Source organism: Pristiophorus japonicus, unplaced genomic scaffold, assembly GCF_044704955.1.
Source record: "Pristiophorus japonicus isolate sPriJap1 unplaced genomic scaffold, sPriJap1.hap1 HAP1_SCAFFOLD_929, whole genome shotgun sequence".
NCBI classification, from domain to species: Eukaryota; Metazoa; Chordata; class Chondrichthyes; family Pristiophoridae; genus Pristiophorus; species Pristiophorus japonicus.
Window position 1 is genome coordinate 135,907 of NW_027254856.1, and position 14,094 is coordinate 150,000.

General features: G+C 58.0%; 1 protein-coding gene across 1 annotated transcript in view; it reads left to right on the forward strand.

Moving 5' to 3' along the window:
* Positions 1-655: 655 nt before the first annotated feature.
* The window catches only part of LOC139257917 (F-box/LRR-repeat protein 19-like), a gene marked incomplete at its 3' end in the record, with an annotated part of 13,611 nt that continues 172 nt past the window's right edge, over positions 656-14,094 (forward strand). The window contains exons 1-3 of the mRNA XM_070874664.1: positions 656-1,120; positions 12,560-12,778; positions 13,648-13,791. Of these exons, the coding sequence (XP_070730765.1) occupies positions 1,076-1,120; positions 12,560-12,778; positions 13,648-13,791 (408 nt within the window). The remainder of the gene's footprint in view (positions 1,121-12,559; positions 12,779-13,647; positions 13,792-14,094) is intronic.

Genomic DNA, 14,094 nt, shown 5'->3' on the forward strand with positions numbered 1-14,094 from the left:
GTCGTGCAGCCTGCGCGGCAGGCGCCTGCACACGCTGGCTCTTCGCCGCATTGCCTGCTGGGGGATGTAGTTCAAACGATTGGGGGGGCGGGGTCGGGCGCAGCGCATGCGCCCTCAGTTTGTTGTCGCCCTTTCGCCAGTTGTTGAGGGGGGAAATTTTTTTTTTTAAAAGCCCACCCAAAAAACAAGAAGAAAAGCGGATTCTGTAATAATAATATAAAGTCGCCGCGATTTTTAAAAACAACACACATTGGTTGGGAACTATTTTTGGAAAAAAAACAACACACACAAGGCTGCGGGGAGGAGCGCCGCGCGGCGCCCTGTGGGAGTTGTAGTGCGCGTCGGCCGGCGCCCTGTGTCAGCAGCGTGTGTGGCGGCTGGCGGCGGGACTACAATTCCCGTCGGGCCCAGGCGGCTGGACTACAATTCCCGTCGGGCTCAGGCGGCTGGACTACAACTCCCGTCGGGCCAAGCGGCGGCAGGGGCGTGCCCAACCGCTCGCTTCTGCAATCGAGAGTGGCAGTGGCGCGTGCGCAGTGAGCGAGCCAGTTTTTTTTATTAAAAACAAAAAAAAGGGCAAAGGGAGGGTGCGCGCCGCGTGGCCTTGTGGGAATTGTAGTGCGCCGCCGCCGCCTGCCGGGCACTACAAGTCCCGGCGGGCAGTGCGCGGCGCTGGCCTGATGATGGAGGAGGAGCGGCGGGCGGGCGGCGGCGGCCATGATGGAGACATAATGGGGCAAAATGGAGGAGAGGGAGAGAGGCCGCGGGCCGCGGGCGTCCGCTGCTTGTAAATAACGGCGCCGGGAGCGGCAGCGGGGCGGAAGAAAAGCGGCGATGTGATGGAAGAAAAACTTTAAAAAAGCGAAGATTTTCTCTCTGTATTTACCTCAGAGAGCGCGCACACTCTCTCTCTCTCTCTCTCTCTCTGTCTGTCACACACACACTCGGCCATTCTGTGCTTTTACCGGAGGAGGAGGGAGGAAGAGGAGGAGGAGGAGGATGGCGGCGGCGGCGGAGGAGGAGGAGGCGCTGCTGCCGCTGCTGAGGAGAGCCAGCGGATCGGCCCGGCCCTGACATGGCGCTGAGCCCCGAGGATGAGGAGCAGGAGAGCGGCGCACAGGTTAACCCAAAGGAGCCGAGCAGCCCCCCCCTCGGGGGGGGGGGGCGGGGGGCCTCGTGTTTGGGGAGGGAGGGAGGCTGTTAAAGGGGCCGCCGCAGCTGCTAAAGGGCCGCCGCAGCTGCTAAAGGGGCCGCCGCAGCTGCTAAAGGACAGCCGAAGCTGCTAAAGGGCCGCCGCAGCTGCTAAGGGACCGCCGCAGCTGCTAAGTGACCGCCGCAGCTGCTAAGGGACCGCCGCAGCTGCTAAGGGGCCGCCGCAGCTGCTAAAGGGCCGCCGCAGCTGCTAAGGGACCGCCGCAGCTGCTAAGGGGCCGCCGCAGCTGCTAAAGGGCCGCCGCAGCTGCTAAAGGACAGCCGAAGCTGCTAAAGGGCCGCCGCAGCTGCTTTAAGGGCCGCCGCAGCTGCTAAAGGACCGCCGCAGCTGCTAAAGGGGCCGCCGCAGCTGTTAAAGGGCCGCCGCAGCTGTTAAAGGGCCGCCGCAGCTGCTAAAGTGCCGCCGCCGCAGCCGCTAAACCACCACTGCTGCTGTTAAAGGGCTGCTGCTGCTGCTGCTAAAGGGCCGCCGCAGCTGTTAAAGGGCCGCTGCAGCCGCTAAACCACCACTGCTGCTGTTAAAGGGCTGCCGCTGCTGCTGCTAAAGGGCCGCCGCAGCTGCTAGACCACTGCCGCAGCTGTTTAAGGGCTGCCGCTGCTGCTTTTTTAAGGGCCGCCGCTGCTGCTTCTTTAAGGGCTGCTGCTTTTTTAAGGGCCGCCGCAGCCGTTCAAGGGCTGTTGGTACTGTTAGTAAAGGGGCAGCAGCTGCTGCTTAAAGGGCGGCAGCAGCTGTCTAAGGGCCGCTGCAGCTGTTGTTCAAGGGCTGCTGCTGCTTGAGGGGCCACAAAGGGGCCATCAGCCGGTCCAGGCAGCGGGCGGTCGAGGGGGTCGTTCAGCCCGACTGCCTGCCTCTATTCTGTGGTTGCATCCGAGCCGGGTTGTCCCTGGAGATGGAGCACGCGGTGCCAACTGGTATGCTCGCGGCCTTCCGCAAGAGGTGGGCGCTGGAGTGAGTCATCACCCCCGGCAACCACATTTTAATTTGATTTTCCTGTCTAAATGTCAATTTGTTTCATTTGCCGGTTTTACCCCTTTTAGCCAGGGGGCACTAGCATAAGTTGTGTTTCAGTGCCCTCAAAAAAAAAAACAAGGAGGTGCTTGAAAAGATTTTGGTGATCGCCCCCTTCAATCAGGGGGCACTTGATTACTGATCGCAACAAAAATAGTTGAACGGGTAATGTGCCGTGATTGTTAAACCTTTGTTAATACTACAGTGCTTAAGGGGCTTCAGCTGCTTTTAAAGGGCTGCTGCTTAAGGGGCTTCAGCTGCTTTTAAAGGGCTGCTGCTTAAGGGGCTTCAGCTGCTTTTAAAGGGCTGCTGCTTAAGGGGCGACAGCTGCTTTTAAAGGGCTGCTGCTTAAGGGGCGACAGCTGCTTTTAAAGGGCTGCTGCTTAAGGGGCTTCAGCTGCTTTTAAAGGGCTGCTGCTTAAGGGGCTTCAGCTGCTTTTAAAGGGCTGCTGCTTAAGGGGCTTCAGCTGCTTTTAAAGGGCTGCTGCTTAAGGGGCGACAGCTGCTTTTAAAGGGCTGCTGCTTAAGGGGCTTCAGCTGCTTTTAAAGGGCTGCTGCTTAAGGGGCGACAGCTGCTGCTAAAGGGCTATAATAAAAACAGAAAAGGTTGGAAATCTCAGCGGGTCAGGCAGCATCTGTGGAGCGAAACCGAGTTAACGTTTCGGGTCAATGACCCCTCGTTAGAACCGAAATGTTAACTCTCTCTCTCTCCGCAGACCCGCTGAGATTTCCAGCATTTTCTGCTTTTATTTCAGGTTCCAGCGTCCGCAGTATCTTGCTTTTGTGTGTTATAAAGGGCCGCAGCTGCTGTTGGAGGGCTGCAGCCGCCAAAGGGGATCTTTCTGTTAAAAGGGTTGCTGCTGCTTTAAGGAGTTGCTGCTACGTGAAGGGGTAGCTGCTGCTGTGTGGAGCAGCACTCTTGCCTCTTGAGTCAGAAGGCTGTGGGATCAAGTCCCACTCCAGGAAGTTGAGCACAAAACTCTGGGCTGGCACTTCGGATGAGATGTTAAACTGAAGCTCGATCTGCGTTCTCTGTTGCAACGGCAATTGTCCTCGGCAGGATCGCAGCTCGAGCTGTGATGCTCCTGCGGGCGAATAGCAGAGCGAGCCCCGAGGTTGCCAGCGGGCGCCTGTTGGAACAGGAGCCCGCTGTGCCTCGGCACGGACGAGATTTCGGTGCTTTGCGAAGATTTGAAATTGACCCTAGAGGAGTGGAGGGGAATTAGAGGGCTGGGATTTTCGATCATTTCAGCGGGGTTTACAGTGCAACTGTTCAATGTATGTGTTGTGCGTGGGGGTGCGGGAAGAGGGGCAATTACTCTCTTACTGTCCCTCCCTTACTCTCATACCCAAACTTACACATCTACACTGTAACTTCAGTTATGAGGAGAGACTCATCGGAATTCAGCAGAATGAGAAGTGATCTTATCGAAACGAATAAGATTATGAGGGGGCTCGACGAGGTGGATGCAGAGAGGATGTTTCCACTGATGGGGGAGACTAGAACTAGGGGGCACGATCTTAGAATAAGGGGCCGCCCATTTAAAACTGAGATGAGGAGGAATTTCTTCTCAGAGGGTTGTAAATCTGTGGAATTCGCTGCCTCAGAGAGCTGTGGAAGTTGGGTCATTGAATAAATTTAAGACAGAAATAGACAGTTTCTTAAACGATAAGGGAATAAGGGGTTATGGGAAGCGGACGGGGAAGTGGAGCTGAGTCCATGATCGGATCAGCCATGATCGTATTAAATGGCGGAGCAGGCTCGAGGGGCTGTATGGCCTACTCCTATTTCTTATGTAACTGTTCAATGTATGTGTTGTGGGGGGGGTGTGGGAAGAGGGGTAGTGTGCAATTACTCTCTGACTGTCCCTCCCTTACTCTCGTACCCAAACTTACACATCTACACCGTAAATTCAGTTATGTGGAGAGACTGGAGCAGCTGGGATTGTTCCCCATAGAGCAGAGAAGGTTGTGGGGAGATTGACCAGAATGGTTCCAGGGATGAGGAATTTCGGGTTACGTGGAGACTGGAGAAGCTGGGGCTGCTCTCCTTCGAACAGAAGAGGTTTGCGAGAGGTGTTCTAAATTGTGAGTGGTTTCGATAAGAGTAAATAAGGCCGTGACTGTTTCTAGTGTCGGAGAGTGGGTAACCAGGGGGACACAGATTTAAGGTGATTGGGAACAGAACCAGAGGGGGAGATGGGGAGAATGTTGTTACGCAGCGAGTTGTTGCCTGAAAGGGCGGGGGAAGCAGATTCAATAGTAACTTTCAAACAGGCAATTGGATAAATACCTGAAGGGGATAATTTGTACGGCTGTGGGGAAAGAGCAGGGCGGGAGTGGGACTTAATTGGATCGTTCTTTCACACAGCTGGCACAGGATCGATGGGCCGAATGGCTACCTCCAGTGCTGTATAGTTCTGTGATTCTATAACCAGGCTTAATTCTGTCTTCTGAAACTTTTTTTTACTGCCAGTGCTTGTTAGACATGTTTCAGAATCCTGTAGATTGCTAGGAGACTGAGGGATTCCCCCTCCAGGGACAGGATGGAGAATTGTGATTTGAATACAATGATGGCAGGAGAGAATGGGGCTGGGTAGGATTTACAATTCACATTAGAGCTCTTCGAAGGTGAACAGGACAGGTTAACGAAGCAGTTAAAGCATATGGGATCCTGGGCTTTATCAATAGAGGCCTTGAGTACAAGAGCCAGGAAGTTAAACTGCCTATTTCCACCTCTGTAACATCGCCCATCTCCACCCCTGCCCCAGCTCATCTGCTGCTGAAACCCTCATCCGTGCCTTTGTTACCTCCAGACTTGACTATTCCAACGCACTCCTGGTCGGCCTCCCACATTCTACCCTACGTAAACTTGAGGTGATCCAAAACTCGGCATCCCCGTGTCCTAACTCGCACCGAGTCCTGCTCACCCATCACCCCCTGTGCTCTCTGACCCCGTGTCCTAACTCGCACCGAGTCCTGCTCACCCATCACCCCCTGTGCTCGCTGCCCCGTGTCCTAACTCACACCGAGTCCCGCTCACCCATCACCCCCTGTGCTCGCTGCCCCGTGTCCTAACTCGCACCGAGCCCCGCTCACCCATCACCCCCTGTGCTCACTGCCCCGTGTCCTAACTCACACCAAGTCCCACTCACCCATCACCCCCTGTGCTCGCTGCCCCGTGTCCTAACTCACACCGAGTCCCGCTCACCCATCACCCCATGTGCTCGCTGCCCCGTGTCCTAACCTGCACCGAGTCCCGCTCACCCATCACCCCATGTGCTCGCTGCCCCGTGTCCTAACCTGCACCGAGTCCCGTTCACCCATCACCCCTTGTGCTCGCTGACCGACATTGGCTCCCGGTCCAGCAACGCCTCGATTTTTAAAAGCGCTCGTCCTTGTTTTCAAATCCCTTATGGCTCTCGCCCCTCCCGATCTCTGTAACCTCCTTCAGCCCGACAAGCCCCCCCGAGATATCTGCACTCCTCCACTCCTGGCCTTGTGCACATCCTCCCCCGATTTCCATCGCTCCACGATTGGTGGCCGTGTCTTCAGCTGGACCACAGGCTCTGGAATTCCCTAAACCCCTCCGCCTCTCTCCTTCAAGATGCTCTTTCTGACCAAGCTTTTGGTCACCTGTCCCAGTATCTTGTTATGTGGCTCAGTGTCAAAGTGTGTTTGATAATGGCTCCTGTGAAGCAACTTGGGACGTTTTACTACATTAAAGGCACTGTATGAATGCAAGTTGTTTATTCGATAGTAACTTTCAAAAGGGAGTTGGATAAATACTTCAAGCAGTAATCATTCACAGAGCTGTGAGGGATGAGCAAGGGAGTGGGAATAATTGTATAGCAGTTTCAAATCGAAGGCACAGGTATAATGGCCTCCCTCCGTGCTGTATCATTCTATGATCCTGTAATAATCTGTTTTGTGACGTTAGTGAGGGGTAGGTACTGGCCTAGGACACACTTCCAGCGACCCCCTGTAAATACTGACACGCTCCAAGGGACCCACGATAAATACTGACGCACTCCCAGGGACCTCGACCACCGAGAAGGGCAGCAGGCACGTGGGTACACCACCACCTCTCTGTTCCCCTCCCAAGTCTCTCACACCATCCCTTGGCTTGGGCCGTTCCTTCAACGTCGCTGGGTCCGAAATACCGACACACTCCCGGGGACCCCCCTGTAAATACTGACGCACTCCCTGAAACGCCGTGTAAATACTGACACACTCTGGCAAGCCCCTGCCCATATCAACACACTCCCGGGGACCCCCTATAAATACTGACGCGCTCCGTGAAATGCCGTGTAAATACTGACACACTCTGGCAAACCCCTGCCAATATCAACACACTCCCGGGGACCCCTGTCAATACTGACGCACTCCCGGGAAACACCTGTAAATACTGACGCACTCCCGGGGACCCCCTATAAATACTGACACACTCCCGGGGACCCCCTGTAAATACTGACACACTCCCGGGGACCCCCTGTAAATACTGACACACTCCCGGGGACCCCCTGTAAATACTGACACTCCCGGGGACCCCCTGTAAATACTGACACACTCCCGGGGACCCCCTGTAAATACTGACACACTCCCGGGGACCCCCTGTAAATACTGACACACTCCCGGGGACCCCCTGTAAATACTGACACACTCCCGGGGACCCCCTGTAAATACTGACACACTCCCGGGGACCCCCTGTAAATACTGACACTCCCGGGGACCCCCTGTAAATACTGACACTCCCGGGGACCCCCTGTAAATACTGACACACTCCCGGGGACCCCCTGTAAATACTGACACACTCCCGGGGACCCCCTGTAAATACTGACGCACTCCCTGGGACCCCCTGTAAAGACTGACACACTCCCTGGGACCCCCTGTAAATACCGACACACTCTCGGGGGACCCCCTGTAAATACTGACACACTCCCGGGGACCCCCTGTAAATACTGACACACTCCCGGGAAATGCCTGTAAATTCTGACGCACTCTGAGATTTACTGTCAATATTGACACGCTCCCTGGGGATCCCCTATAAATACTGACACGCTCCTGGGATCCACTGTAAACACGGACACGCTCCCGGGGAATGACTGTAGTGAGTGAGAGAGAGACTAGGTGATGTACTGTACCAGGGATTGGGAACGGGGGGGTGGGGGGCTGTGAGTGAGTGAGAGACTGGGGTTTAAGTAAAAAGAAAGTCTTACATTTATATAGCACGACCACCGGACGTCCCAAAGCGCTTTACAGCCAATGAAGTACTTTTGGAGTGTAGTCACTGTTGTAATGTGGGAAACACGGCAGCCAATTTGTGCACAGCAAGCTCCCACACACAGAAATGTGATAATGACCAGATAATCTGTTTTTGTTATGTTGAGGGATAAAGATCAGCCGGGACACCGGGATAACTCCCCTGCTCCTCTTCAAAATAACGTCTTGGGATTTTTTCTTTACACCCCCCGAGAGAACGGACGGGGCCTCGGTTTAACGAAAGACGGCGCTCCCTGAGTACTGCCCCTCCGACAGTGCGGCGCTCCCTGAGTACTGCCCCTCCGACAGTGCGGTGCTCCCTCAGTACTGCCCCTCCGACAGTGCGGCGCTCCCTCAGTACTGCCCCTCCGACAGTGCGGCGCTCCCTCAGTACTACCCCTCCGACAGTGCGGCATTCCCTCAGTACTGCCCCTCCTACAGTGCGGCATTCCCTCAGTACTGCCCCTCCGACAGTGCGGTGCTCCCTCAGTACTGCCCCTCCGACAGTGCGGCACTCCCTCAGTACTGCCCCTCCGACAGTGCGGTGCTCCCTCAGTACTGCCCCTCCGACAGTGCGGCGCTCCCTGAGTACTGCCCCTCTGACAGCGCAGTGCGGCGCTCCCTGAGTACTGCCCCTCCGACAGTGCGGCGCTCCCTCAGTACTGCCCCTCCGACAGCGCAGTGCGGCGCTCCCTCAGTACTGCTCCTCCGACAGCGCAGTGCGGCGCTCCCTCAGTACTGCCCCTCCGACAGTGCGGCGCTCCCTCAGCATTGCACAGGGGTGTCGACCTAGAATTTTGTGCTCGAGTCTCTGGAGTGGGACTTGAACCCACAACCTTCTGCCTCGGAGGCGAGTGAGCTGGCCCCTGAGCCACGGCTGACACACAGTCTCTCACTTGTCCACTCTGCTCAGTACAGACCTGAGGCCTGTGGATTGCAGAATCGTTCAGTTTTCTCCTGTGGGCTCGCATTTTTTTTAGATAACGTCGCAATTGCCCCAGGGGAGGGATTGGTTGGCACGATGACAATTACGCAAGAGCGTACGGCAGAGAAACAGGCCACTGTACCTGGGGGTGGGGGGTGGGGGCGGATGGTCTCGTTAAATTGGATGGTGCAGGTACTGAGCAAGAGAATATCGGGGCTGGGGGCGCGGCAGAGAGCTCGTTGGGAGGGGTGGATCGCGGGGTTGGCAGCGAGGAAAGACTTCTATTTGTTCATGTCTGAGTTCTCCGAATGCGCCACCTGGTGGCTGGGAATGGTGCCGGACGAGGGGTGGTTGTGGATGAGGGAGTCCCGGATAAAAGAGTTTCAACCTCCAGCTGCGGGGTGGGGAAACACAGGGTGTGAGTGAGAGACTGGGGGTGACTTACGTACGCGGGGATTGGGGACACGGCGGGGAGGTGAGGGAGGGAGGGAGGGAGAGCGACTTGGTTAAGTAAAAGGAAAGTGAGTCTTGCATTTGCATAGCGCCTTTCACGGCCACCGGACGTCCCAAAGCGCTTTACAGCCAATGAAGTGCGGTCACTGTTGTATTGTGGGAAACACAGCAGCCAATTTGCGCACAGCAAGCTCCCACAAACAGCAATGTGATAATGACCCAGATAATCTGTTTTTGTTATGTTGATTGAGGGATAAATAGTGGCCCCAGGACACCGGGGAGAACTCCCCTCTGCTCTTCTTCCAAATAGTGGCCGTGGGATTTCTTTTACATGAGAGAGCAGACGGGGCCTCGGTTTAACGTCTCACCCGAAAGATGGCCCCTCCGACAGCGCGGCGCTCCCTCAGCACCGCCCCTCCGACAGCGCGGCGCTCCCTCAGCACCGCCCCTCCGACAGTGCAGCGCTCCCTCAGTACTGCCCCTCCGACAGTGCGGCACTCCCTCAGTACTGCCCCTCCGACAGTGCGGCACTCCCTCAGCACCGCCCCTCCGACAGTGCGACACTCCCTCAGCACCGCCCCTCCGACAGTGCAGCGCTCCCTCAGTACTGTCCCTCCGACAGCGCGGCGCTCCCTCAGTACCGCCCCTCCGACAGTGCGGCGCTCCCTCAGTACCGCCCCTCCGACAGTGCGGCGCTCCCTCAGTACTGCCCCTCCGACAGTGCGGCACTCCCTCAGTACTGCCCCTCCGACAGTGCGGCACTCCCTCAGCACCGCCCCTCCGACAGCGCGGCGCTCCCTCAGCACCGCCCCTCCGACAGTGCGGCGCTCCCTCAGCACCGCCCCTCCGACAGTGCGGCACTCCCTCAGTACCGCCCCTCCGACAGTGCGGCGCTCCCTCAGTACCGCCCCTCCGACAGTGCGGCGCTCCCTCAGCAATGTACAGGAGTGTCAGCCTAGATTTTTGTGCTCGAGTCTCTAGAGTGGAACTTGAACCAACAGCCTTCTGCCTCAGAGGCGAGTGAGCTGCCCCCTGAGCCACGGCTGACACACAGTCTCTCTCCTTGTCCGCTCTGCTCAGCACAGACCTGAGGCCTGTGGATTGCAGAATCGTTCATTTTTCTCCTGTGGGCTTGCATTATTTTTTTTTCGGTAACGTCGCAATTGCCCCAGGGGTGGGATTGGTTGGCACGATGACATTAGCCAAGAACATACGGCAGGGAAACAGACCATTCGGCCCAAATACTCCCTGCCGGTACACTCGAGCCTCCTCCCGCCCCTCTGCATCTCTCCCTGTTGTTCCATTTGCTGTTTTCCTACTCAATCCGCTCCCCCCACCCCCGCACGTCATTTCCTGCTGACTCCTTCAAGGTGAAACGCTGAATTTATCTGCTTAACACACTATCCCTACTACGTTTCTGGAGACCGCCTGCTTCTCCCTGCGACGTTCTCCTATTTCCGGTTTTGTATTTGGCCTCGATTGTTTTTAGAATCCGTCTTCAGCCCCCCTCCCCACCTGGCCCTCCTGCTTCCCGGAAAGTTGTCTGGTCCTTGTACGCAAGCCCGAGGGGGTGAGTGAGGGTGGTTGTTTGACTGTGAGGGGCTTCACAGCTCACGTGGCCCGTGGTCTGACATGGGTGCCTGACCCTGTGACAGCACCTTGCACGACTTCCGGACGCCCGCAAAGCACTTCACAGCCAATGAAGTACTTTATGAAGTGTGGTTACTGTTGTAGTATAACAAATGCGGCAGGCAGTTTGTGCACAGCAAGCCCCCACAAACAGCAATATGATAATGACCAAATAATCTGTTTGCTCGTGATCTTGGTTGAGGGATAAATATTGGCCCGGACACCGGGGAGAACTTAACCTGCTCGTCTTCCAATAGTGCCGTGGGTTCTTTATGTCCACCGAAGAGCGCAGACGGGGCCTCGGTTTAACATCTCATCCGAAAGATAGCGTCTCCGACATTGCGGCGCTCCCTCAGCACTGCCCCTCCGACAGTGCGGCGCTCCCTCAGCACTGCCCCTCCAACAGTGCGGCGCTCCCTCAGTACTGCCCCTCCGACAGCGCAGTGCGGCGCTCCCTCAGTACTGCCCCTCCGACAGTCCGGCGCTCCCTCAGTACTGCCCCTCCGACAGTCCGGTGCTCCCTCAGTACTGCCCCTCCAACAGTGCGGCGCTCCCTCAGTACTGCCCCTCCGACAGCGCAGTACGGCGCTCCCTCAGTACTGCCCCTCCGACAGAGCAGTACGGCGCTCCCTCAGTACTGCCCCTCCGACAGTGCAGTACGGCGCTCCCTCAGTACTGCCCCTCCGACAGAGCAGTACGGCGCTCCCTCAGTACTGCCCCTCCGACAGTGCAGTACGGCGCTCCTTCAGTACTGCCCCTCCGACAGTGCGGCGCTCCCTCAGTACTGCCCCTCCGACAGTGCGGCGCTCCCTCAGTACTGCCCCTCCGACAGTGCGGCGCTCCCTCAGTACTGCCCCTCCGACAGTGCGGCGCTCCCTCAGTACTGCCCCTCCGACAGTGCGGCGCTCCCTCAGTACTGCCCCTCCGACAGTGCGGCGCTCCCTCAGTACCGCCCCTCCGACAGCGGAGTACGGCGCTCCCTCAGTACCGCCCCTCCGACAGCGGAGTACGGCGCTCCCTCAGTACCGCCCCTCCGACAGCGCGGCGCTCCCTCAGTACCGCCCCTCCGACAGTGCTGCGCTCCCTCAGTACCACCCCTCCGACAGTGCGGCGCTCCCTCAGTACCGCCCCTCCGACAGTGCGGCGCTCCCTCAGTACCATCCCTCCGACAGTGAGCGCTCCCTCAGTACCGCCCCTCCACCAGTGCAGCACTCCCTCAGTACCGCCCCTCCGACAGTGCGGCGCTCCCTCAGTACCACCCCTCCGACAGTGCGGCGCTCCCTCAGTACCGCCCCTCCGACAGTGCGGCGCTCGCTCAGTACCACCCCTCCGACAGTGAGCGCTTGCTCAGTACCGCCCCTCCGACAGTGCGGCGCTCCCTCAGTACCACCCCTCCGACAGTGAGCGCTCCCTCAGTACCGCCCCTCCACCAGTGCAGCACTCCCTCAGTACCGCCCCTCCGACAGTGCGGCGTTCCCTCAGTACCACCCCTCCGACAGTGCGGTGCTCCCTCAGTACCGCCCCTCCGACAGTACAGCACTCCTCAGTACCGCCCCTCCGACAGTGCGGCGCTCCCTCAGTACCGCCCCTCCGACAGTGCGGTGCTCCCTCAGTACCGCCCTCCGACAGTGCGGCACTCCCTCAGTACTGCCCCTCCGACAGTGCGGCACTCCCCAGTACTGCCCCTCCGACAGTGCGGCACTCCCCAGTACTGCCCCTCCGACAGTGCGGCACTCCTCAGTACTGCCCCTCTGACTGTGCAGCATTCCCTCAGTACTGCCCCTCCGACAGTGCAGCACTCCTCAGTACTGCCCCTCCGACAGTGCGGCACTCCCTCAGTACTGCCCCTCCGACAGTGCGGCACTCCCTCAGTACTGCCCCTCCGACAGTGCGGCGCTCTCTCAGTTCTGGCAACCAATGAGTGTCGGCCTGGATAACGCGGGGCCCAGTCCCACACCGGGTAAGGTCTACTCAGGCTGGGGAATGGAATCAGCGCGCGTGTGTGTGTGTGTGTGTGTGTGTGACTGACTGTTCACGTCTCGCTGCTAATGCCTGTCTCCCACCCGCAGTCCAAGGCCAAGGTAAAGCCTAAAGCACCAATGTCCACGGGACCAAAGGTTTCCTCCAGCAAGGCAGCGAGCGGGGCCCGGCGACGCAGGACGCGCTGCCGCAAGTGCGATGCCTGCCAGAAGACCGAGTGCGGCGAGTGCCACTTCTGCAAGGACATGAAGAAGTTCGGGGGCCCTGGGCGCATGAAGCAGTCCTGCCTCCTCCGGCAGTGCACGGCAGTAAGTGACACCCGTTCCACATGGTCCCATCAAACACTCCCAGGGCAGGTACAGCACGGGGTTAGATACAGAGTAAAGCTCCCTCTACACTGTCCCATCAAACACTCCCAGGGCAGGTACAGGGGGTTAGATACAGAGTAAAGCTCCCTCTACACTGTCCCATCAAACACTCCCAGGGCAGGTACAGGGGGTTAGATACAGAGTAAAGCTCCCTCTGCACTGTCCCCATCAAACACTCCCAGGGCAGGTACAGCACGGGGTTAGATACAGAGTAAATCTCCCTCTACACTGTCCCATCAAACACTCCCAGGGCAGGTACAGCACGGGGTTAGATACAGAGTAAAGCTCCCTCTACACTGTCCCATCAAACACTCCCAGGGCAGGTACAGCACGGGGTTAGATACAGAGTAAAGCTCCCTCTACACTGTCCCATCAAACACTCCCAGGGCAGGTACAGCACGGGTTAGATACAGAGTAAAGCTCCCTCTACACTGTCCCCATCAAACACTCCCAGGGCAGGTACAGCACGGGGTTAGATACAGAGTAAAGCTCCCTCTACACTGTCCCATCAAACACTCCCAGGGCAGGTACAGGGGGTTAGATACAGAGTAAAGCTCCCTCTACACTGTCCCATCAAACACTCCCAGGGCAGGTACAGCATGGGGTTAGATACAGAGTAAAGCTCCCTGTGAGTGAGAAAGCAAGTAGTGTCAGTATTGTGCAGTCATCCAGTCAAATGTCCCTCGCCTCCCGCCATTTCAGGAACTGCTCGCCTCGCCGTGAAGCCACGCGTTTCCGTTCCCGCCATGAGAGCCACTGGTGCCCGCCCTCTTGACTGACGTGTGTCCCTCTCTCCCTGGCCGTTGCAGCCCGTGTTACCTCACACCGCGGTCTGCCTGATGTGCGGGGAAGCGGGCAAGGAGGAGTCGGTGGAAGGCGAGGCCGAGAAGTTCAACCTATCCCTGATGGAGTGCACCATATGCAACGAGATAGTCCACCCGGGCTGCCTGAAGGTGAGGCGGAAACGGGAATCGGCCTGGGGCGCAGAGCTCCGTCGTTTGCTCAGGTGTCGGGAGGGGGGGGGGGTGCCGGGAGGGGGAGGGGCCTGCTGGCAGAGGGGGCGGGGCCTGCTGGGGGAGGGGAGGGGCCCTGCCGGCAGAGGGGGAGGGGCCTGCCGGGGGTGGGGGCGGGCATCCTGTCTGGGGAAGGGGCGTCCCGTCGTGGGAAGGGGAGGAGTCCATCGTGGGAGGCCGACGGAATATACGACCCGCTTTCCCCCCACTTTTCCCGCTGGGGGGTGTCTCCCTGCTTCCCCC